At 38.6% G+C, this 23,535-nt stretch overlaps 1 protein-coding gene across 1 annotated transcript in view; it reads left to right on the top strand.

The window, feature by feature from the left end:
* LRRC9 (leucine rich repeat containing 9) overlaps positions 1 to 22,005 on the top strand; it is a 38,925-nt gene extending 16,920 nt beyond the window's left edge. Inside the window, 18 exon segments of the mRNA XM_027702391.1 lie at positions 564 to 711; positions 2,050 to 2,104; positions 2,107 to 2,189; positions 2,386 to 2,491; positions 3,927 to 4,024; positions 5,609 to 5,741; positions 6,405 to 6,551; positions 7,535 to 7,662; positions 7,852 to 8,031; positions 8,822 to 8,869; positions 8,871 to 8,938; positions 9,344 to 9,524; positions 11,294 to 11,433; positions 14,484 to 14,581; positions 14,922 to 15,015; positions 20,223 to 20,275; positions 20,991 to 21,059; positions 21,830 to 22,005. Coding sequence (XP_027558192.1) covers positions 564 to 711; positions 2,050 to 2,104; positions 2,107 to 2,189; positions 2,386 to 2,491; positions 3,927 to 4,024; positions 5,609 to 5,741; positions 6,405 to 6,551; positions 7,535 to 7,662; positions 7,852 to 8,031; positions 8,822 to 8,869; positions 8,871 to 8,938; positions 9,344 to 9,524; positions 11,294 to 11,433; positions 14,484 to 14,581; positions 14,922 to 15,015; positions 20,223 to 20,275; positions 20,991 to 21,059; positions 21,830 to 22,005 — 2,005 coding nt within the window.
* Positions 22,006 to 23,535: the final 1,530 nt, after the last annotated feature.

Below are 23,535 nucleotides of genomic sequence, written 5' to 3'. Positions count from 1 at the left end.
GAGAGCTACTATTGGCCCATTCCCTCAGACCCGGGAGTTCCACCCACCTTTCCCCTGTCTCCCTATCACACTTTTCCCTGAGTTGTCAATCTCTTGCGCCTCCCCAGGTTAGAATCCACCCCTCAAACCTACGTTATTTAAACCCTTGTTTCCCCTAAATAAAGTGGCATTGCTGCACGAGACCTCAACTGTGTCAGAACCCTTATTGCAGTGCCCGGTCCCATTTCCTTTCCCCTCACGGACTGTGGCATGTCAGTGATGCCACAGACCTAGTGTTGGATGCCAGCATAGCCCTGAAGCTCATGCATCAGAATGAAGCTTGGTGTTACAGATCAATATAGGATCAATATATCCATGTATTAGGATAACTGTAACCACCGTTGTAGTCTGGCATCATCTATCACCTTCAGATTCATAAAAAATACATCCCAAAAAGACCACAAACAAACAAACCTTCCTGTAATCATTCATCTCTCTAAATTCATTGTTTACAAAAAAACAAAATTATGTCAATTTGCCCTTTTTGTTGTTGTTGTTCCAGGCAGAATTTTAAAATATTTCCAAGTGGATATTAGGAAAAGTTTTAGTTTGGTAGTACAATTCTTGTTGATGTAATTGGAAACAGTGGGAAACATTCCCTTTGAAGAAGGTTTATCAGATCCATGGTAAACTTTTAAAGGTGCTTCAATTACCTGTTTCTTATGATTCCAAGTTGATAGCTTTTAACAAAAGAGATTTATTACAAGGATCTGGAATATTTTGAAACATCAGCCTCCACTTGAAGACAGCTGACAAGAAAGAAAACACTCCCTCTCCTCTCCTTCTCTTGGTGGTGTACTGGGCTGAAATTTTGAGCCCATAAAGACCAATTTTTTTGCTGCCTTTATTTTATTTTACCTATATATGAAGGTCTTGATCTTAAAAAAGGAGGGTAAAAGTAAGCAAGCTATCCAATTGCTCTATAACAACAGCAATGTGTATTCTAAGTTCCTACATATCTTTACTTGCAAAGAAGCATTAGAAGGCACTTCCATAACCTTTGTATGAATAACCTTGACGCTCAGTTGAGGGGAGATTCAAATTTAGACTGGCAGTATTTCAAGGACTGTTTTCTGCTTGAATACTCCAAGCTTGTCCACCTCAGGTAAGCCTTTTCTCCGTGTTCAGGGATGTTTGTTAGAGCTGCAAGTACTCCTGTGCTTACAGTTTGCATTTGAGGTTGTTTATAAATAGAATTCTGCTTACTTCTAATGCCACTTTCTCAAGCCAAGGATCTTTTTGTTCTGGCAAGGAGAAATTAATAAATCACTCCTGTAGGGATGAAAGCCAAACCAAAGGTTTTTGGATGAGTAATCTTAGCACAGAATCTTTTCTTTTTGAGAGAGATAGAACAATATTTTTAATAGTTGTAGTACTGCTTTTGGCTGTTATATATTATTTCTTCTTAAGAAAACTTCCCATTGATTGAAAAACTGGGGAACCTACTGCATTTCTAGGATGGTTCTCATTTTAAGGTGATTCATTACCCCATAATCTTTAAGGAATCTTGTAGTACCAGATGGAAAATGAGAGTTTATTGTCTTCATAGTCAGACATAGAGAAAATGGCTAAGTATTTTCAAGCTATTTGACTTGTGTACCACAGAGAATAGGTGAGCTCTTCCCCCAGGTTCATATGAACTGTCTCTGCTTTCTCAAGTCTGACTACAGAAACTGTTGTAGGTACTTGCAAACTATGATTGCCTTAGAAGGATTTAAATAGATTTAAAATATGACAGTGCAAAGAGACAAAAGGAACACAGTGAATCATATGTGATTGGATGTTGATATTTGGTGCTTCACTTTGAATGCAGCCCTTGAATAATGTAAGGTAAATTTGTCTCTGCTTGTGAGAGCAAAGTTATAATGAAATGAAACAGGCTAGAGGTACTTCTTGTGATTCTTCTAAATAGGAAACAGAAGAAAATCATGTAGAAAGAACTGAAAAATGTCAGTGCAAAACAAGAAAAAATACTGTTACCTTCTTCTCTGTGTGCATTTCTGCACTGAGTAACCATTCTGTACTTGTAACTTCAAAACATACAGAATCATGGAAACGGAAATAAACGCATATTTAGAGTGTCCAATCAAATTCTGAGGCTGAAATTTAAAGAGAAGTTTCAAATATTTGTGTAAGAAGAAGTTTTCAGTGTAGCAAAGTGCCCAAGTTGTAAAAGACATTTACTGTAGCATTGTCCTGGTTAACTCTGGGCTTACAAGAACAGAAACATTTTGCAAAGCATCAAATAATTTAGGGTTGTTAAGAAATTTTACCCAGATAGAGGTGGCTTGAAGCTCCCCAGAGTCCCTATACTGGGTGTTTCTATGACTGGCTCTTGGATTTCAGAGACAAATCAAATCCCACCCAGATGCACCTGCATCTGTGTCTCATTGCATCACAGGAGAGCACGTGCACGTCAGGACAGTCACAAGGTGGATTTGTATCCATGCAGGTAAGTCCCAAGATTTTCTGGGTAAGTCTCAATTTTGAAATTTTCATTACTGCACTTATTTATTTCACTGCCTTACAAGAATCAGTTTGAGACCTGTGATGGAGCCAAGATCTCTGTCATAAGCACTGGGGAACATCTGCCCTGAGCAGCTTGTAGAGCTGTGTCCCCAGTGGGGCAATGGTCTTACCACATCCAGTTGCCAACTTGTAGCTCTGAGACAGAACTGATGAATCCCTTTCTTTGCATCCTTGATATTTGTGATGATATTTTTACAATTTTAGTACAGTTAATGCAGTGCTTTCCATCTTTTCAAGTGCATTTACTTTGAGTACGTGAAAGTTCATTTTATGCGTAAGCCAAGAGCTTGAAGGGAGCTAGAAGACCTTTTCAATCTTGAAAGCAAAACCTTTTCTCCCTGAGGGATAGCAGGTGCCCTCTGAGCTCAGAACATTTTAGCTGCCAAGATCAAAACAAATTTCCTGGGATTCAGAGTGTGCCCATTCTGAGATGCAGTGTTTCAGTTAATGGCATAACAGGTTGGGGAATCATTTGAGGGGTTTTCTTTTTGTTTGCTTGGGCATTTGGGGTGGTGAGGCCCTGGCATGGGCTGCCCAGAGAAGTCATGGATGCTCCATCCCCAGAAGTGTTCAAGGCCAGGCTGGATGGGGCTTTAACCTGGTCTTGTGGAAGGTGTTCCTGCCTATGGCGGGGGAATTGGAACTAGACGGTCTTTAAGGTTCCTTCCAACCCAAACCACTCTGGGATTTTATGACTCTTCTGTTAGACCCCATTCCAGTTGGTGACAGGAAATTATGTGTCTTTCCTGAGAAGAAACTATCAGCCCCACACTGTTAAGCTGAAATCTCACGGTCTGACTTTTATTTTAGCAGAGAAGTTCAGCAGTAATTAACCAGATCCTCACACTAACATGCAGATGCTCAAACTGCAGTGCTGTAAATCACCAGAAATATCAATCTTATGAAAAAGAACTTTAGGAAAAAATAAGCTATCAACAGTCTTGTGGTATTCGTATGTGGTTTGGGATCTGCTGTCAACATTTATCCTACTATTCTCTTTCTTCTTATATTATTGCTACCTCCCTGGTTGAGATCTTCAGCAAAGACAAGACTTGTGGCTACAGAGGTGAATAACTTGGTTGGGGTTTGGGGTTGTTTTACTTTGGTAATACCAAACATAAAGACTACTCTTACTGATTATAAAGAGGCAAGGGGTGAAAAAAAATCTTAAAAGTGATCTCATGATGACTGTGAAAATCAGTATCATGGAATTTGTGTCAATCCTAGTCTGTTGTCCTTAGTAAATGTTGTTCTATGTGCAAACTTTAAATGGTCAGAATGTCTATTCTTGTCTTTTGCCTGCATAATGAATACCTGGAGTCCTTCCCTATTTCTTCTGTTTGTAGGTTATTAATAAGAAAAGATAGAATCTCTCTCTTGTGTATGCAACCCTGAATTGCCAGTTAAGGAAAAGCAGCTGCCTCAAATGCTGGTGGATAGTTTCCAGGGTCTGGAAGTACGTATGTTATGCTGCATCATGGACAGAAGAATGCTGTTGTGTAGTAAAGGATAACACAGAACACCACAGGCAGAAAATTGCTGCTCCCCTTTTTCTCTCTCCTTTCATAATTTTTCTAGTTATCTTTCTGGTGTTTTCTTCCTCTGTTCTCATTACATTTCTTGCTGTTACCTCTTCTTCGTTCTTCACATCTTTGTACGATCCATGGCAAAGGCACGATTAACACTTTCCAGTTTTTCTCATTATCTCCTTGTCCTTTCCTTGCCCTTTCTCTTATTGTTGCAAATTGTCTCTTCACATTTGTTTCTCACCAGTACCCCCCACTAGAGTTTGTGAGGACTGGTGCAGGACTAGTTTGGAGATCTCCACAGTAACACCTGCAGCCTCTGCATTTCCTGCCTGTGGAACAGATGTGCTCAGTGGTTTCTCCAGCCATTTATTTTATAATTTTCATTTGCAGTTGTTTGAACACAATGTCATTTTGCTAATATTGTGTTCTTTCTACCAGTGCTACACAGAGCACAGCATGGGTTTTCAGTTCTTGCAGTCTCAGTTCCAGTCATGGAACACTCGAGTCCTGGCTTGCAAGCCTTGTCCTGAACTCTGAGTCACTGCCTCCTTTGTCCTTAATCTTAAATTTAACCCTACTCCATTTTTCCCTGGTATTTCCAGATACCTGACCCTAAATGTAGGGTCATTCTGGCACAGCAAGTAGGAAAATCAATTAGGACAACTTTTCTCTAGTCCCCCATTGCTCTCCTTTTCTTCTTTCTGACCTTTCACACATCTGCCTTTCTCTTTTTGCTCTGATATCAGATTTTTGGTTTGCAAGCATGTATTTTCAAATGCAGCATCTATTGTCATGGTTTGCTTTATTACTGTTTATATAACACCTCTCCTACAAGAAAAGGCTGAGACAATTGGTCTTGTTCAGTCTGGAGAAAAGAAGCTTCGGGGTGACCTAACTGTGGCCTTCCAATACCTGAAGGGAGCCGACAGGAAAGATGGAGAGAGACTATTTACGAGAGCCTGGAGTGACAGGATGAGGGGGAATGGCTTCAAACTGAAAGAGAGTAGGTTTAGATTAGATATTAGGAAGAAATTCTTGACTATGCCCTGGCACAGGTTGCCCAGAGAAGCTGTGGATGCTCCATCCCTGGAAGTGTTCAAGGCCAGGTTGGATGGGGCTCTGAGCAACCTGATCTAGTGGAAGGTGTCCCTGCCCATGGCAGGGGGTTGAAACTGGAAGATCTTTAGGGTCCCTTCCAATTCAGGCCATTCTATGATTCCCTGATATCATGCCAGTTTGTTGAGCCCCCCCCGAGGTCCTTTTATCTGATGTTAAATGCTATATGAACACACAGAGCTAACAGGGTGATTTTCTTGTATGTATCTCTCATTTGTTGGAATAATGATGCCATAAACTATTTTCTTATTCATTATTCTTTGTTTTCCCTGCCTGCCACCCCTTATCATACTTCATAGTATGATATTTTCATGCTGCTTAAATTTGTTTACATTTTTAAGGGATGGTCTCAGTCAAATAAAGACACCTGGCCCTTGCTTTGATCTTTGCAGTAGCCTGACATAAAAAAACCTTCTCTTTTCTGTAACAGTCTCAGCTTATGTGAATGTCCCAAAACAGAGTTTCTGAAATAATAAGCTAAGACAGAAGGCAAAACCAGCAGGGATCCTAAGAAGTCGTTCAAGCATGGTAATTCAAAGTTTGGAGAGGTCTTGTAAAATATGTGCTGTATGGCCCGAATAATTGCTGTTACAGAAAGGACAGTTTGTAGATACTGTAGATGGCCATGAGGTGGCACATGCAGCCTTGAAAGGAGCTCTGGAATATTGCTGAAATGTCCCAGTGGCATTTCAGAGTATTAGGAATTTCCACAAAGGGCTTTGGCTACTGGGAGTAATTCCCAGACAGGAGTTTGAAGAGAGAGAAATAACTAGATATACCTGATTTTTTTATGACACCAGTCACTTTTTGAAAAAAAGTATGGAAGTTTTTAAGGTAATGAAGTGTTTATGACACAAATCCAAAGGATACCTGGCCTCACAGGTTCCACTCTTTATGAAATTACTTGCATTTTGGATTTCGATGATTTTAAGTATAAGCCAGCTACAAATGTCAGATTTCACAGTGTAATTTTTTTCCAATTTGTTTCATTACAAAACCCAATAAAACCAGAATCATAATACATATAAAATACTCTTTTTATTAATGTGTATTACATACATATTAGAGCATTCATTTGCCAGACCAAGAAGTAGCCTGCCTTTTACTACATTAAGTATCACAATTATATTGTCCTCTCTGCACCCCCATGCTACAATTAGAAGCACTAAGTGCCTTTTCTCCCTCTCTTAGGGAAAGTGATAATTGCAAAAGTGTTCCTTGGCCACAGTTCTCCAGCTTGTGCAATGAATCCCATCTATCAAGTCAACTACTGAGGAGCTAATTCAGTATTCAGGCCATGGAAATGCCAAGAAAGTGATGCATCTACTTCTGGCAATGGTGTGTATTTGTAGGCACTTGTCAGGATAAAGTTAAAGCTGAATTAACAGCTGTATTCTAAACTCATCTTTGACTATGGGTTGTGTCAGAGGTTTCATTCCTCGGGACACAGTCTCTGCTCAGCTAAAGTGCATTTTTTTCAAGACAGTAACAAGCAAGAAGGTTCCTCTCCGAATATTCTCTTAAAGATTTGTGCTTGTTTTGTTGACAGGGAGAACATGATTTAGTGCCACACTGCTATTTAGCCAGGAGTCCACACTAAAAACAGCTCATTTCATGCAGGTTCACACCTACTCTTCCCACAGTGGGACTGAGTGAGTGTTAAAAAGGGCAATATACACATACCACAGGGGAAATCTTCACCCCTAAAACCCATAGACTTTTTTTTTAAGCAAATAAAATCAAGAAATAGAGTTGTAAGTAACCAGATTAAATCACCGTATCATGTGTATCCTCTGAGCAATAGATTCTGCTTTACTCCATTTTTTGCAAGAGAACAGAGTGGAATTTGAGTAATAATTTTACCTGTTCACTCTGATATACCATCCAAACTTTGATATGCTAACAGGGAACAACTCTGTCTCTTTATAAAGGAACTGAGATTGTTTCTGGTTTCTTAGAAGGAAGGAAATAAAAGGTAATTTGGAAGGTGATCACACCATAATACAGAGTAGTTTTGGACAGTGCAGGAAGGGAAGCACTGCTGGAGAGCTGTCCATGCTTTCGGGATCTAAGCTAGGCTTTGACAGGCTGAGATCTTCATGTTGGAATCTGACAGTTGTTTATTCTGCACAGGATATTAGAGAGTCAAGGTAAACTCCTTCATTAACCTGTGTGAATCTGTATGTCAAAGAAGTCTAATGGTAGAAAGGAATTAAACTGATAGATCTTCATGGAAGAAGATACCTTTGACTCAGCATTCTGAAATTACTATCAAATTTAGCTAAAAAACAGCAATATATTTACCCTGTTTTGTCCACTAGAAATGTGGGCTTCCTTGGAATGGGGGAATTGTGGCTGCAGCCACCGGCATTGTGAGAGGCTTGTGTTTGACCAAAAACTGGTCCTGACAGAATACATTGCTGGATTTGAGTGTGTTACTCTGCTATTTGCTACACTTTGATTATGAGGCAATTAAACACAGTTTCTAGCAGATTGGTGTTACAGAAAGACGTTTTTCTGACTTGATTGCTATTCATTTCCTAATCAAGCATCTCTCATTTTACAATCAGTATTAAATTCATTATTTAATTAAAAATTAGAAAGTTTACAAATTTCAAATTCCTTTTATTTTATATAGCTCAAAAAACAGTGTCTGTCTTCTATGTGCAATATAATAGTGAAAGAGGGAAAGAGAAACACAGAAAGATTTATTCTGTCTCATGATTTGTAACGTGATGTTAATGTTTTGAACATGGAACTGACAGTAAAGGTCAGGCCTCAGACTGCTTCAATGAAAAAAGCCCACAGTTTCTGCAGTGTTTAAGGCCAATATTTATTCAGGTACAAGTGAGATAGTGATGTCAAATTTTCAGTAAAATGAATGTATTATGTAATTGTTACTTTGTTATTCAGTTTGGCTCATGACCTAAACCAAACACAAAAGTTAAAAACTGAAGTTTCCATTTGGGCTTGATTCTGATGCTACTTACATTTATTTAACACCACTAGGTCTGGCGTTCCTCTGCCTATCAGTTATTATGCAATGTGAATTATAATTATTGGGCTGAAACCTGGGGGAAAAAAATCAGCAATTTTAGAGGCAACGTTAAGAAAGAGGGGAAAGAGGAGGATAACATTTCTCTTCCTATTTTATCAAAGTTCCATCTTTTCAGTGATCTCTGTTTACACTGAGATACTAGCAATTCTTCACTCTCTTTTCCTTTTCCTAAGGATCTGTTCCCTGTCTTTGCTCAGCTCCACTCTTCCTTTGCTGCTCTTTCATAATGGAAGAATTGCCAGTTTCTTAGTGCCAGCAGCATCTGTTCCCTCCTCTCTGACTCCCCATCACTTTTATTTCAGGGAGAAGTTAGAGAACAAATAGTTTTAAATAACTGAAAAAGGGTCATCATAGCCTATATTGTCTTTTCATTATTTCATGTTAGTTTTTATTCATATTTTATGGTATTTTTACGGTTTAGCAGTAGGATTGTATTTGTATTGGCACACCATCAATTGAAGCTTTCTCATTTTAAGGGCGGCCATGGAGTATTATAGAATTTGGCTACAGGTCTGGCAAAATTGTTGTTTCTGATCTACGTTTGGCCTAGGTTTTGAGTTTGAATGGGAACAGCCTGAGCACGCTGCAGGACAGCTCTAGATTTAAAAACACTTCTAAAGCCTATCATCAGCTTTCTTGAATTTACTTCATTAAATAATATTTATGTGCTGGTGAGAAATTAAGCTCTAATCCTTTTTTTATAAGGAAGATTTAGTAGCATAAATATTCTTCCTTTGTGAGGTATGCTCACAAGACAGGATTGGGCTGGGATGCAGAGAGGAACAGAATAGGGGACAACTAAATTTGCATCATAAATACAGTGATATCATTAGCAGCCCATAGTTCTGGTGCCTGTTGATATTATCTCCAATTTGAATCACAATGCTACAGTGATATCACTTTATCACCCATTTGACCTATATGATGGTTGTTTTATATGAACAAATAGAGAAACAATTCTGGAGCACACTAGGCCTCCCTCAACAGGCCCAATACTGAACAAGGGGAGTGCCAGGCTCTGGATCCAATTAGGTCTATTTAAAGATTAAATGTGTCTGATTACTTTAACCAGATATTTTGATGTGAATCATAACCATGTGATCACTTTTGAGGGCATAAAAGGCTTTAATAAAGTGCAGTTCCTCAACCTGAGAGGGAATCAGCTGAAGAAGTCCAGGGAATACATAAAGATTTTACAAAAACACACTCCCAACATACTCAGTCTTGACATCACACACAACCCACGGCATAAGGTACGTGTCAGCACTTGAAATTCCTGGGAAAGCATTCTAACAGTTATAAAGGCCTAAAATCTGGTCTTCCACCATATTATTTCTAAGGCCCCTTGCAGTGTAAGAGGCCCTATGGTCACGTTATGGCATCTTTGTTCTCACAGGGCCTTCGCTTCTTTTTGTGATCCCCGTCCAACCAAATGAATAAACCCTGTGGCATTTTTGGCCTCAGGCACCTCTGAGGCATAATTCCTTTCTTTTTGTTTTCCTTAGGAATTAAATACATGGTGGTCCGTGCCGGATATCAAAATCAAGCCCTGACTTCAGTTTTGCTGTCTCGGCTGACCTGAAGAAGGGGTGGGAGCAGAGGCATTCCCAGCCCTGGGAGGTGCCCACACACTGTTATTCCCTGTTCCTGCCTGGAGCTTCCACGACAGAGCCAATACTCAGCCCTTTTACTGACTCTCATTCATTCCTGTCACCCAAACAGCTTCTGGAACAAATGCTTCTCTCCGTGCTCTATCCCCTTTGAATTGGTACATTTTAACATTATTTAAAGACTCAGTCAGAATCGACAGATTTAAACATTAAAAACTTGAGGCATCGAGAGACTCTTTAAAAAGTGGGGGGTTTTAATGATCATTTAACACTAAATTTAATATTTTGTACAAATCAAAGCCAGGCCAACAGAATACTATCAGAATAGAATAACTCTCAAAGAATTTAAATAATAAACTAACACAGGAAACAGAACTCCACTTGGGGCACCCAGGAAGCATCTAAAAAGATGCTGCCTTGTCTATTTGGTCTGTCAATTAAGCTTCAATGAACCTCTGCAATAGATATAGATATAAAAAGAAATAATAAGGGAATGTATATAGAAGAGAGAGAGAGAGAGAGAGAGAATATATATATAGAATATATAAAAGAAATAATAAGACCCATCAGTTCAAGTCTCTGGTTCTTTGTTGTTATTACTTAGGTGTTTATCAGATTAAACTTTTAATTTTACTGTGTTCTTTGCCATCAGCAATTGTGTGTCAACAGATCCTGAGTATTACACATCACTAACCTCAGAAGTGATGGGGGGGTTGGAACTAAATGATCTTTAAGGTCCCTTCCAACCCAAACCACTCAATGATTCTATGATTGCATTTGGCTTGCTTGGTTGCTAAAATTCCATTCACAAATAGAGACATTTTTAGTTATTATGTGAGGAGTGTATATTTCATGTATTATACACTAAACTAGTGGGCAGTTCAACATATTCTATGTGTATAGGGTAGGCTTGTGGTGATTTCTTGAAGTTTCAGTCTCACCTCTAAATCCTTTAAACATTTCTCAAGTGTTCTATGATGCTTTCTTTGGTTTGTTTTGCTGTTTGTTTGTTTGTTTCTGTGTGTGGTGTTTGATTTTGGGGTTTCTTTGTTAATATTTGGTCAAATTAGGTCAAAAATGAAACTCCTAGATTTTAAAAACAAATACTTACACATTAGTGAGCTTTGTAAGGCTAATACATTTCTGAGTTAGCCCATGTGACTCCAGAGCAGTTTATTACCATCCATGTCACATAAAATCCAGACAATCAAAATGGGCCCAAAGGTTCCTTGTCTCATGTGTTTCAGGCAAACAGCTCAGGCAGGGATGACACAGTGGCTCTGTCAAAGATCATAGCAAAGCTCTACTTTTTGACACCCACAAGGTGACAGCACACCAAACAGAAAGGAAATGCAGGTCTCTTTCTTGTATGTAAATTATATTGGCAATTAAAAAAACAAATCATCTTCAAGCCAGTCTCCTTTCAGCTGAGTGTCACCAGCCAGTTAAAGGCTCTCACTGACTCAAATGGAGTCCTGATTTCTAATGAAGTTGCAGAAGTATCACAATACATTACAGGATCAAAGATGAATGAGTGTTGTTACTGTTTTTTGTAACTTATCCCAAGTGGTATGGAAAAGGAAAGCTTCAGGAATAATTTTGCAGCCGTTTTTTATAAAGAACATTTTGTTTTCTGTTTTTTTGTGAAGATAGAAGCTTTGTCCTTGCCTCTGGCAGTAGCTCAGGAATTATTTAATAAACACCGATCTTAAAAAGATCTTTGCTGGTACCGAAAATTATATTCTAGCATGATCTTGAAAACAGTCCTGTTCAAGTTCTTGCTGAATTCAGAATGCAAGAAAATAACTATGTTGGCGAATAGAAAAAAAAAAGGGGAGGAAAATCATGGAATCATGGAAAGGTTTGGGTTGGAAGGAACACTAAAGATCACCTCATTCTACACCCCTGCCATGGGCAGGGACACCTTCCACTAGACCAGGTTGCTCAAAGCCCCATCCAGCCTGGCCTTGAACACTTTCAGGGATGGGGCATCCACAGCTTCTCTGGGCAACCTGTGCCAGGGCAGAATTTCCTCCTAATATCTAATCTAAATGTATTGTCTTTCAAAGATATTTATCCTCAATACAACTACAACTTCAGTTTGTTCATAACCTTCCACAACCTCCCAAGTTTACTACCATTTGTACAAAATGAATTGGAAGTTCTTCAATTGGTTCATTAATATCCTGAATTGAAAAATGCCTGCTTTAAAAACGCTATCATGAGTAGTTCCAGTCTTAGATTCTTTTTATTTATTAATGAAATACAAAGTATTTTCTTATCCATGTAAATTTTAAGCATCTCGTCATGGTTCTTCCCAAAGGTGGAGAAAAACATGCATTGGAACTATCTTTCTCTTCTATATTTCGACTGACCATTTTAAAATCCTTAGACAGGATCAAGCCTATTGCATTGCTTGAATTTCCTTAGGTCCTGACTACGATCTGTATTAGCCATCAAATTTCCGTTGACATTTTTAGCTTTCATTTTCAGAAATCTGTGTTTCTAACAACTGTTTAATTCTCAGTGCTATCATTTTTCCTATTTTTCATTCGCCTTTTCTGTAGTGGAATAAAAGGGCCACCGAGTAGGACTCACGAATACTTGTCTTAATCTGTAAACTTAAAAGGGTGAAAATTTTTTTTAGTGTAAATGAAACAGTGTGTATCAACAAAGTGTTTAGTGCTTAACTTTCTGTGTCTTTAAACATCTCTTAAATAGCCTTCACATTTTTTTGATGTCGCTCATTTTGCTCATGCCTGCTTTCAGCACATAAAAAATTTCCTTTTTAAGACACCAAGGCTGCGCAATGCACTTGCTTATGAAATAGACCTGCTTGTTCTTTTAAAGGCAAGACCAAGTCCTATATCTACTTGCTTCATTTAAGGATTCCAGAAATTCTAAATGTTCTGGAAGTGTTTCAAAGGAGAGTGTCAGGGAAGCTTCAAGAATATTGAGCAATTTTTTAAAGAGCGAGGACGTTGGTGGCAAGGGTAGTGACAGAACCAGAGTGACCCAGGAAATTGCAGCCAGCTACTTTGCATTCTCCCTGTGATCAGTAGAGATTGGCTCTGTGAATTTTTCATTAGAAAATTCAGTAGCTATGCTTAGCTAATTTACTCTGCCAATTCAGAACGCAACATTTTTCCAGATGTCACGAAAGTATAATGTTGAAACATGCTGAAACATTATTTCTCCCAGTAAATTTATAAACATAAATTCAGCAACACAGTTTTCTAATACCGACCCTTCAAATATACCCTGCCCTAAAATTTAGAGGCTTAGGTATATTGCATGTCTAAAGCCAAATGAGCTTTGTGCATATTAAACTCTCTACACTAATCCATTTCTTGTGATCAGGCAGGATTAAAATTTCACAGAGTTCTACTAAATACCCATATGAAAAACAGATTGCAAGAAGAGAGCCAGTAGGTCTGATTTCAAGCCAGCAAACTTCGAGTACAACCCTTTGAGCATTATCTCTCACCTTGAAAGACCACCTAAAATTATGAAGTAATTAAGTAGTCAGTGATGAGCAGCAGGACTGAGGGAAATTGGTTTGTCTTAGGGAAGAGCCTTGTCTTTGGGTTATGCAGTGCTTAATTAGGTGTGAACTCTCAGAGTTTCTCAGATCAATCAGGACAGGTCTCTCCTGGATCCTCAAGTGTCGGGCATTGTAGCTGAGCCAATATTGCAGCTGTTCCTTCACTGGGATCATCGGTTTATAACTCTAATTCAGCTGCTCACTTTCATAGAATTTGTGTGAAGTCAGGGAGTGCTGGTCTGAAAAACTGGGCCAAAACTCATCAATAGGTTTAAAAATCAGTGGTAAGGCTAGCAGATGGATATAGAGACAGCACAATCCCATTAGCCTTGTTTCCTTAGGAAAGGGACTAGCAAAAGGCCACAAGACTCAGTGGAGGAAGATCCAAGGTCATCCTAACCTGTTGTGATCCATCAGCTGAAATCATGTTAATCTGCCCAGTATGAAAGGTTAAAAGCTCCTCTGTCAGTTCAATTTGTTATTGGAATACAGAATAGCTAGAGGAAAACACGTTTCTGCTGATAACTGTAGCATTTCATTCTGTGTGCATTAGGGAATCCATGTTTAGAAAAATTGCCAGGAAAATTAATGCTTTAGCATATGTCATAAATGTTTTGTGACATCAGAGAGAAGGGATTCATAAAGGGTACAATAAACACTTCGGGAAAATAAAATAATACAGCCAAAAAATGCTCTTCAGTTATCACCAAAGCCAACCTAATGGTGCTGATTATTTAAGTGATTTTTGTAGAGACAGCCTGGATACAATACTGGATTTGGGTCCCTACAATACAATTTTAATGTTTTGATTGGGACTCTGATCTTTTCTCAGCTCTACAATGATTGCTAACATACCACAGTATTATGGAAAATGGAGAGTCATAGTCATACAGATTATAGACAGGATCCCTGACAGCCCTTGCAGGAAGCTTGCTGCCATGTGCCCAAAGTCAGAGTCTTTCTAAGAAACACATTTCACAGCAAGGACAGCAAAATATATGTTTGGTATTGACATTTATTTGTTTCTGCTCATATTTGTCTTTTTTTGCTTTATTCAGAGCTCTGAATCTGGTGTTAGCAGACCAGTTTAGAGATGTCTGCAGCATGAATTTACAGAACAACAATCTCCTGCCTTTCAGTGGTTTAATCTTCTTCCTAATACCAAGAGGGGTTCGTGACACAGTCTTCTATTTTTTTTGTAATAATACTAATGATAAACTAATTTTCTCTGATGGAAAATGGTCTTTAATCTCCCTTAATACCCTGTTGTTTGTGGGTTTTTGTAACAAGAGCAATCAATCAGCGCCAAGCTGATTGCAGCCACGGTTTCCATTTTACGGTAGTGTTGCAGTAATCTGATCCAAAATCAGTGAATTGCACCAAACTTTTATAAACTGCCCAATCACCTGTCTAAAGATCAAACTCCCGAATCAGAAAAATGTAATTGGCAGTTTTGCTAATGTGTTAGCAGAGGAACACTCTGATTAATCACGTTTCCTCTTTACATGTATTATGGCTGAGCTACAGTCAGATTGAATCAATACTGCCTGGACAAAAGCTCCCAAATCAGGGAACAAAGAGGCAGCAGCTGTACTAAGAGGTGGCCTTGTGGCTACAGACAGCAAGGATGTACCAAAGGAAGCTTTTAAAACATGGTTTTATTTCTCCTGTACTCCACTGAGTAGGAAGGAGGTGCCTTCAGTGTCAGCAGCTTTGGATCTCCCTTTTTTACCTTCTCCCAGCTTGAAGAAACCCAGTACATTGGTGTTTCTGTTTGTCTGTTTGCTTGTTTTCTTGTTTCGCACACATGTGGTACATTTGGCATCATCTTGTTGGCTTTTCTTAGCTGAGTTCTTTGTGAGCAACTTGTTAGGCCACTTCTTCATCAAAGCAACTGTGCCAGGCTGCTGCCATCTGCTCTTTGGACCTTATTGGTGGTCAGGCTACACGGAAATGTTTTCAACTTCCTACAAAGAATTTAGTTCTGAGCAAGGGAATCACCTGCCTCTCTCTGCTGGTTTGATCTGGGAGAGTGTGTACACATATCTCTGATCAGATTGATCATTGATATTCTGTTTTCATTCTTAAATTTGTACTACATTACACGACAAAATTTTAGGAATATATTCAGACAGTGAGAAATATATTGAGATAGTATTTCAGTCCCTTGAGCCTGACCTGTGAAAATTCAGCTGTCTTGCACTGTATAATGTTCTGATGGCAGTCACAATCCCTTGTTAGAATCATTGAGTTTAGTCAGTTCAGATTACTGCACCTTCTATGAGCATAAAGAAGGCTTTTCTATATTCATCCAGAGTTCTGCTGCAGTGTTGTGTGTAGTCTGAGCAATCATTCATCCTGCCATTAAACCTCCTTTCCTTTGCTCATTTCATAAGTGATATTCTTTTCATCATCCTCTGAAGAAGACAGTTGTACTCCTTTCTTCTTCTTTTTGCCATCAACATTAGATCAGCCTGTGTCCTAAAAAGCATTTTCAAATCACCTTTCAGTTTGCATTTCTCATCTGTGCACTTTTTCAGGACTGAAACTTCCGGGACCTGTCAGGACTCATTTACTCATTTCTGCATATATAAGGCAACATCCATTGTCAAATTCAGTTTTATCATCTCAGACAAGTCTTGCAAAGTCACCATGCAAGAATTCCCTCTACATATTGAATTCCCTCTATACATTGGCCAAGTTTTGTAGAAACAGCAGACACAGAGCATGAGAGAATCCCTCAGAACCTTGTTACTATGTGCATCCTTCTCAAGACTTCACCCAGCTCTTCTTGCCTTCATTCTTTGCACATGTTCAGCACCTGGAGTGTGGGACAAACATGAATTTGTTTTCAGATTTTCTGGGGGAAAGGAACATTGGCAGAAGAACACATAGAAAAAGGATGTCTGTGAATTCATTGTAATGTCATAAATTTCTGTGCTCGTTTTGCTTATCTGCTTCCTCATGGGACATGAACATTCTTTGCACAGACTGGGGGCTCAGAAATTACTTGAGTAGGAATGCCCCTCTTGATCATGGGAGGGTTTTTTTTTTGACTCCAATGCCTTCCAGCTTCATCTCCTTTTCTTTTTTAAGTAATGAGAAATTTTACCTTTCCTGAATGCCCCTGAAACTTGGCTGATGATCCCAAATATTAGTGTAAGTCAAAATAAATATTCCACGATGTTTCTCAGACCACTTTTTTGAATGTGACCTACTCAGAGTCACTGATTAGAACATGTCAGATTCTTGCTTGGTAGCTGCTACTTAACAACCTAAAAGTCAACACTGAAATGGAAATTATTTTATTATTACGGTGTGATATGAATAAGACTGGGGGTTTTTACCCCCAAATGCAGCACAAAAGTATTTAGCAAATAATTATGCTTCATTTCAGGTTTATTGGTACTTCTACCATCTTCAGTTAGTAATGATGCAGCAACATCGTCAAGATTACTTCTGTCATTGATATACTTTCAAACTGTTTCTCACTGTCCCCTTTTCTGCATTGGCTCTTTTCATCAGTTTTTGGAAGTTTTTACTTCTTATTGTCCATTATTTTTGCCCACTTCTTTATTTTTCAATTTCCTACTAAGTGGGTATTGTCTTCTTAATGACTGCTGACTTCTTCCTCGGTTGTGAGATATTCTAGGAACAAAAATGTTCTTAAGCACCTCCAGATCCTCTTGACACTTTCTCCAGAAATTGAATTAGTTCTTAATTTTTGCAGCTTTGTGAAATAAGCCTGCGTAAAGTATAAAGTATGCATAGTACATATTTACACATCTTAACACAAATTAATGTTGCATATTAACATACAGTTTGGATATTGTTTTGTTTGCAATGTATGAATGTAATCAATCCTTGTCCACTTCCTGCTCAGCAGTCACCAATATTTAAGGGTTTTGTGGAAACTGAGGTTGCCAAGGCCATTGTTTCATTAGCTGGGACATAAGGAAGAAGCAAAGTTAAAATGGAGGCTCATGTTTTTCCTTCTCTTTATTATTAATCTATTCACCCATGCTACCTAATTACAGGTCAGACATAACAGAAAGGAAGTTTTGACAAGCAGATTAAGGGAAGAATGCATGTGGATTTATTCTGCCCTATTGTCATTCAAGTGTTGTGAGAACACACACAAAGGTCACCTTATCGGTCCCTTCCAACCCAAACTATTCTATGAGTCCACGATAAGTATTTTCCTAAAATAAACAACAGTTTAAAGATGTTTTCTTTTCATGTCCTCTGACTTCTATGAGCAGAGGAGTGGGTTTATTCATTTGCTTGATTTTCATTGTCTGGATCTCAAAAATTCAACCCAGCTTCCAGAGTGGAAGGGTATATATGTAGCATTTCCACCTCCAAGTAATAGATTTGTTTCATTTTTCAATACATTTCTTTTATCATATACAGCTTTAATTCCTGTGAAACCTGCTCCAGTGATCAGTGACATTGCAGTCACACCTATGTACTCTTCATAATTAAATATATAAGAAATACCTATCATAATGACTGAACTAGGTTTTGTTTCTCAAGATGCTCACATTTTATTTAGGAAGATTTTTTGCTTTAAATAGAGATAGATAGATAGATAGATAGATAGATAGACAGACAGACAGATGAAATCAAACACTCTGTCTCACACTGTCTTCCACTATCACTGAAGTTGTCCAAAACAACACACGGAAGGTGGCACTTAGTTGCCAGGTGGGGTTAAACCATGACAATATGTCACATGGAACAGAAGGAGCAGAAGTACCCATATTTTCATAGGGTATTTTTGTCAGATATTGTTTTATACAAGTTTCAGAGGAACCTAATTCTCTTACCTCTTAATGTTACTACATAATACAGATTTCCAGCAGTGCTGTGTCAATGTTTGAAACTGTGATTTCACGGTGCAGTACTGTTAAAACTTCTCTGTCCAACTATCATTAAATGGGGCTCCAATTTATCTTCTTTATGATAATCACCTACATAATTATTTTCAGCTGTAATTTGATAATGCAAGAACATATTGCCTTGTCTATCTAAAGATACTAAAGCTATTATCCCATCTGTATCCACTGGAAATATTTCAACAGGTAATAGTCTTCATTTATTGCTTTTATTGCTGGTTTGTGTTAGCTCTCATTGTCCTTCCTCATCAAAGTACTTGTGGTTCAGTCCTGCCTACCCCCATCCTTCTTGCTGAGAGGTCGTGTCTTACCTATGCCTTGAGATGCAATTGTGTATCTTGAGCTACTGGTCATCAACACCCCTTTTTGCCATATTTCTACCTTTGCCATTCCTGTTGAGAAGGGGCCCTCCTGGACAAGCTACCTTGTTGTTCTGCTCCAGACCTTGCCCTGAAATCCTCACTGACAGTGAAACCAAAAGAAAGCTTCCCAACAGTTGGGCATCTGCTGTGATCCCTGTCTGTCACACTGACCAATTTCATTTCTCATTTTCTTGTGCTCACCCATCTGTCAGTCTGTCTGCATTCATTGGGTGTCTCTCATCTCATTTTACAGTACAAATTCACTGGAATGGAGATTTTTAGTAGGATTCATTGTTAGGTTTCCTAAACACAAGAATAACAATAACAGCAAGGAGTCAGAGAGGAGGCCAGCCCAGCACGTGTCTCCTGTGAACAGAAGGGTTATTGTCTCTGTAGCCCCGTTTATCACTAAGACCCCACCGAATGAAAGAGTTTATTGTCCCACTGCAGACCTGTGTGTTCTGTATCACAGCATGAAACTTCTCTGGAGATTTGTTTGATGAACTGAATTCCTTCCTGCCAGCTCAAAAGCCGGCAGTATTCGTTTAAACCATCGATTTCCACAGGAGAGGAAACAGAGTAACAAGGAGATCTAGAGTCTGTTGCCACTCTGTGTTCTGCAAGCCAGTTCTCTCCTTATGTCTCAGTTTCACATTTATGAAGCACAGAAACCGTTCTTTTATACATGTGAAACACAAGTATTAAGGATGATGAGAAGCATCAGTATAATCAGTTTTATTCTCACATCCTCATCAACCTGTGCAGCTTTTCCTCACACCTCTTTGCTTTATAGATAAAGTTGATGCAGATAGAAGATATATCTGTATGTACAGAAATAAATACAAGCTGAAAGAGGGTAGGTTTAGATTGGACATTAGGAAGAAAATCTTCCCTGTGAGGGTGCTGAAGCACTGTAACAGGTTATCCAGAGAAGCTGTGGATGCCCCTTCCCTGGAAGTGTTCAAGGTCAGGTTGGATACGGCTTGGAGCAACCTGGGATAGTGGAAGGTGTTCCTGCCCATGGCAGGAGTTGGAATTAGATGGTCTTTAAGGTGCCTTCCAACCAAAGCCATTCTTGGATTCTATGATTCTGAGATAAGAAGGTCTACCAGCAGACACCTGCATCACAAAGATATTCTACCCCAATTGTCTCCTTAAATTTTTTACAGCCAGGATGCTGTCATCATGCCCAACCACATCTAAACTGTTGCTGAGCTGCAAACACTACTTGCAGCACTGAACCTAACTCTTTTGCTAATATCTTATACTTCTCACACCTATGGGTTTATGTCCTTATTTAATCCTTGTATAAATTTCTTGGCATAAATATTTTACTATCTAAATAAAGCCCTTAAGTAGGATATTAGCTTCTAGGTCCTACCAGAATAAATGCTATCATTCGATACTATCTTCACTGCTTTGCCAAATCTCAGTGTTCACATTGATAGTAAGTTGCTGCTGAAACCAGGTAGGTTAAAATTCATGTACGCTCAGGTTCTGTTTCAGAACTTCATCTGTCAAAAATGTGTTATCACAGATCTCTGTCTGGCTACATTAATATGTCTGTTCGCAAACTCGGGGCCTTCATAAGTTGGTGAAACACATTTTCCCACTTGAAACCACAATGCCTGTATACAGAGTTCAAAGTACTTTCGGATTGAGTCGATTCACGTGTAAATGTTCTATTTCAAAACTGACCTGTGCTTTTATTCATTGGACATCACTTAAATAAAAACATGGCAGAATAAATGAGTAAGGAAACAGAAGCATGTCAAAACTATATCTTCAGAGAAATATCTGGTTTATATTCAGGTTCAGTGAAGATGTTATACCTCATTAGCTACAACAGAACTGAACCATTTTCTCATTAGATCATCCAAGTGGAACAACACAAAAGATTTTTCAAGTTTGTCAGTTGCATTTTAGTTGTGCTTTTTAAAGTGCTTGTTCGAAAGCAAGAATTGAAACCGTATGGTGTTCCTTAAGCTTAAAAAGTGCTTTTGATCTTAAACTTCAAAAGAGATTTTCCCAGCATTAAGTAGGCTGGCACTTTATTTAGTACTGGTTAGGTAGATACCAGAACACTCTGTACATAATAATATTTTCTTGTTTCATGCTATTGATTAAATCTCTTTTAATATTGTCATTACTAAATTTGAGATGATTTACAGTTCTTTACTCACAAGAAGTTGATCATTACTCTTTATATTACTTCAAAACCAAAAAGACATTTCTATCATAAAGACTAAGATATAAACTCTTTATTTTTTTTAATTTTTTTTTTGTCTCATAAAGTGTTTTCCAGTTGCAAACTCTCCAGAGGACTCCGGATTTCCTGAACTGACAGCAAACTTTACAAGACATAACCCTCTCAGAAGAACACATGGGAAGCTGAATTAAAACAGTAAGAATTTATTGGCCTCTGATAAGTCAAATGAAAGTGAACATAAACAAATGGGATTACAGATTCCTGAATACCTGACACAGTTACAGCCCTTCATGCTATACTCCTTCATTACCCACCCCTATCCCTGGAAGTGTTCAAGGACAGGTTGGATGGGGCTTGGAGCAACCTGGGATAATGGAAAGTGTCCCTGCCCATGGCAGGGGGTTGGAACTGGAGGGTCTTCCAACCCAGACCATTCTAGGATTGTATGATATTCCTGACACTTAACATAATTATACTCCTTCATGCTGCATATTACATGGTCATATAGAGCATTTTTAACAAGGACATCTTTATCTTTCCTGGATATCTTGCAAATCCATAACTTTTATACAACCTCCCGAGAGCTGGCAAATGTTTTCCTGAAGGAATATATATCTTTGTCAGTTCTTCACCTTTGGATAGATCTTCAGATTCAGTATGAACCATTGACAGAAGAATTAGCCTTTCAGTGCTTCCAAAAGCTTTGGCTTTTTGTTGGGTTTTTTTTGTTGTTGTTGTTTGGGTTTTTTCTTAATTTACTAACCAATTTCAGACTGTAAATTAAAGTTTTAACTGCGCTAGGAACTGAAAAGAAATGATGTAACATTGTTCTGGAGAAGAAAATTAAGAAGAAAAGAAGAACAAGTGCAGTACTTGGTGACTGGCAGCTGGGGAGGCCGTGCAGGGATAATATCCATGTGCATTTTGTGTTACAGATAAGCCTAAGAACACGGGAATTACAACAAATAATCTTTGAAGCATCCATGCAGAAAGAGCTCTTGGGCAAGCCAAAGGAGCAGCAACTAATCTTCTAAACCATTTGGTGCATCACAGTGCTGCTGCTCGAACCAGCCAACTGCACCAGGGCCACACAGAAAATCCAGGCAGGTGAGACTCCTTCCAGCCCAAAACACTCCGGCTTCTTTCCATTTTGGGGTTTTTTTGGTGGGTAGGGGCTACAGGCAAAGCACTTCTCTTCAAACATTACTTTTCTTTCTCTATTTTCTTTATCTCAGTTTCCAGATCCGCCAAAGATGTGTTTAGTCTCTTTCTTCTGATAAAACTTGCAATGCATTTAAGAAAATATTTAGACGACAGTTTAAAATTTTGAAATTAAAATGATGACTGTACTATAAAATGGAACCAGCTGTTTAACTGAAATAAGCTGGTATCTCCCAAATCCATGCTTAATCCTGTTCTATCCCTAACTCAAGACTTTGCTTCGTTTGTTTGTTTGTTTTCTCTTGCATGAAGTCTGGTTTTGCTTATTAATTAAAAATATTAAGTGTGGAAGCAGAAATGCAAGGGTAAAGCTGTTACTGTCATTAAATATATCTAATAATTATGATATGAACAGGAATATTGTTCTATTACTGACTGTCAACAGCTGCAATGAGACAGTGTGTGACTGAATGTTACACCAACTTCTTAACATATCAAACACTTCCCCACAACAGGGAAGTAAACAAACGTGGAACTTGGACTTTTACATTTCCATCTTGATTATTAATATTTACTACCTAAAGAGATTCCCTCAAAATCAGCTGTGTAAGCCAGTGAGGTGATTCTTTCTGGAATCAGTCTGCATAGTTGCTTTTTGTGTAAGATTAATCTCAAAGAAGCGATTTTTCTCAGGCATATTTCATACATTATTCCATCTATACACCATGGTATAAGCTGTGAATTTTCCTTACTAGAAAGATGTTTAAAAGCTGTAGGTCATATTTGCCAACGAATAAGTGCTAATTAAGGGCTTGTTCCCAAAGGTATTTCTCCACAACCATCTTCAGACAATATTTATTTACATAAGCACAGTGGTGATGGGAGTAGTTTCCAAAGGAACACGTATTTCTGGTGACTGGTACCACCAAACCTCTAGAGAGGAAACACTTTAAATAAACCTTATTTAAACAAAGCAGTGCTGTGCTGACTCAGATGGGGCAGATGAGAAAGCAGTGGTCAGAGGAAGAGACACTACTCAGCGTGACCAATTTATACAGAACTCAATTCCCCACAGCCTTGACTTCAGCTGGTCTCTTCAGAGGGCTGGGTTCTATCTTTCCTTCACACTGTCCAGGATCCTGGTACAGGTACTTCTCTCAAGTATTTAAAAGGTGGGCTTTTCTGGCTTAAAGTTCTGCAGGAGTTTTCCCCCTATGTTGCAAATTGGTCCTCACACATTAAAAAAAAAACAATATGGATTTTGAAGTAAAGTAGATGAGCTGATGTAGTAACCATCCTCTATCAGTAGTAGCTTTGTTTGCATTTCCTCACATGGCACATGTGCTCTTTGATCTTCTCCCATATCTCTCATCCTGCTGTAACATTACAACACTGTGCTCAGTGTCTGAGTGTTTCCAGTTTAACTGTGCTTTTTATTGAATCCAACATGCTAAAATTAGGAGAACACCACAAAGGCACC

The sequence above is a fragment of the Neopelma chrysocephalum genome, unplaced genomic scaffold, assembly GCF_003984885.1.
Source record: "Neopelma chrysocephalum unplaced genomic scaffold, ASM398488v2 Primary Assembly neopelma1_183, whole genome shotgun sequence".
In the NCBI taxonomy this organism is placed as follows: Eukaryota; Metazoa; Chordata; class Aves; order Passeriformes; family Pipridae; genus Neopelma; species Neopelma chrysocephalum.
This window is presented reverse-complemented; position numbering and strand designations above follow the sequence as displayed.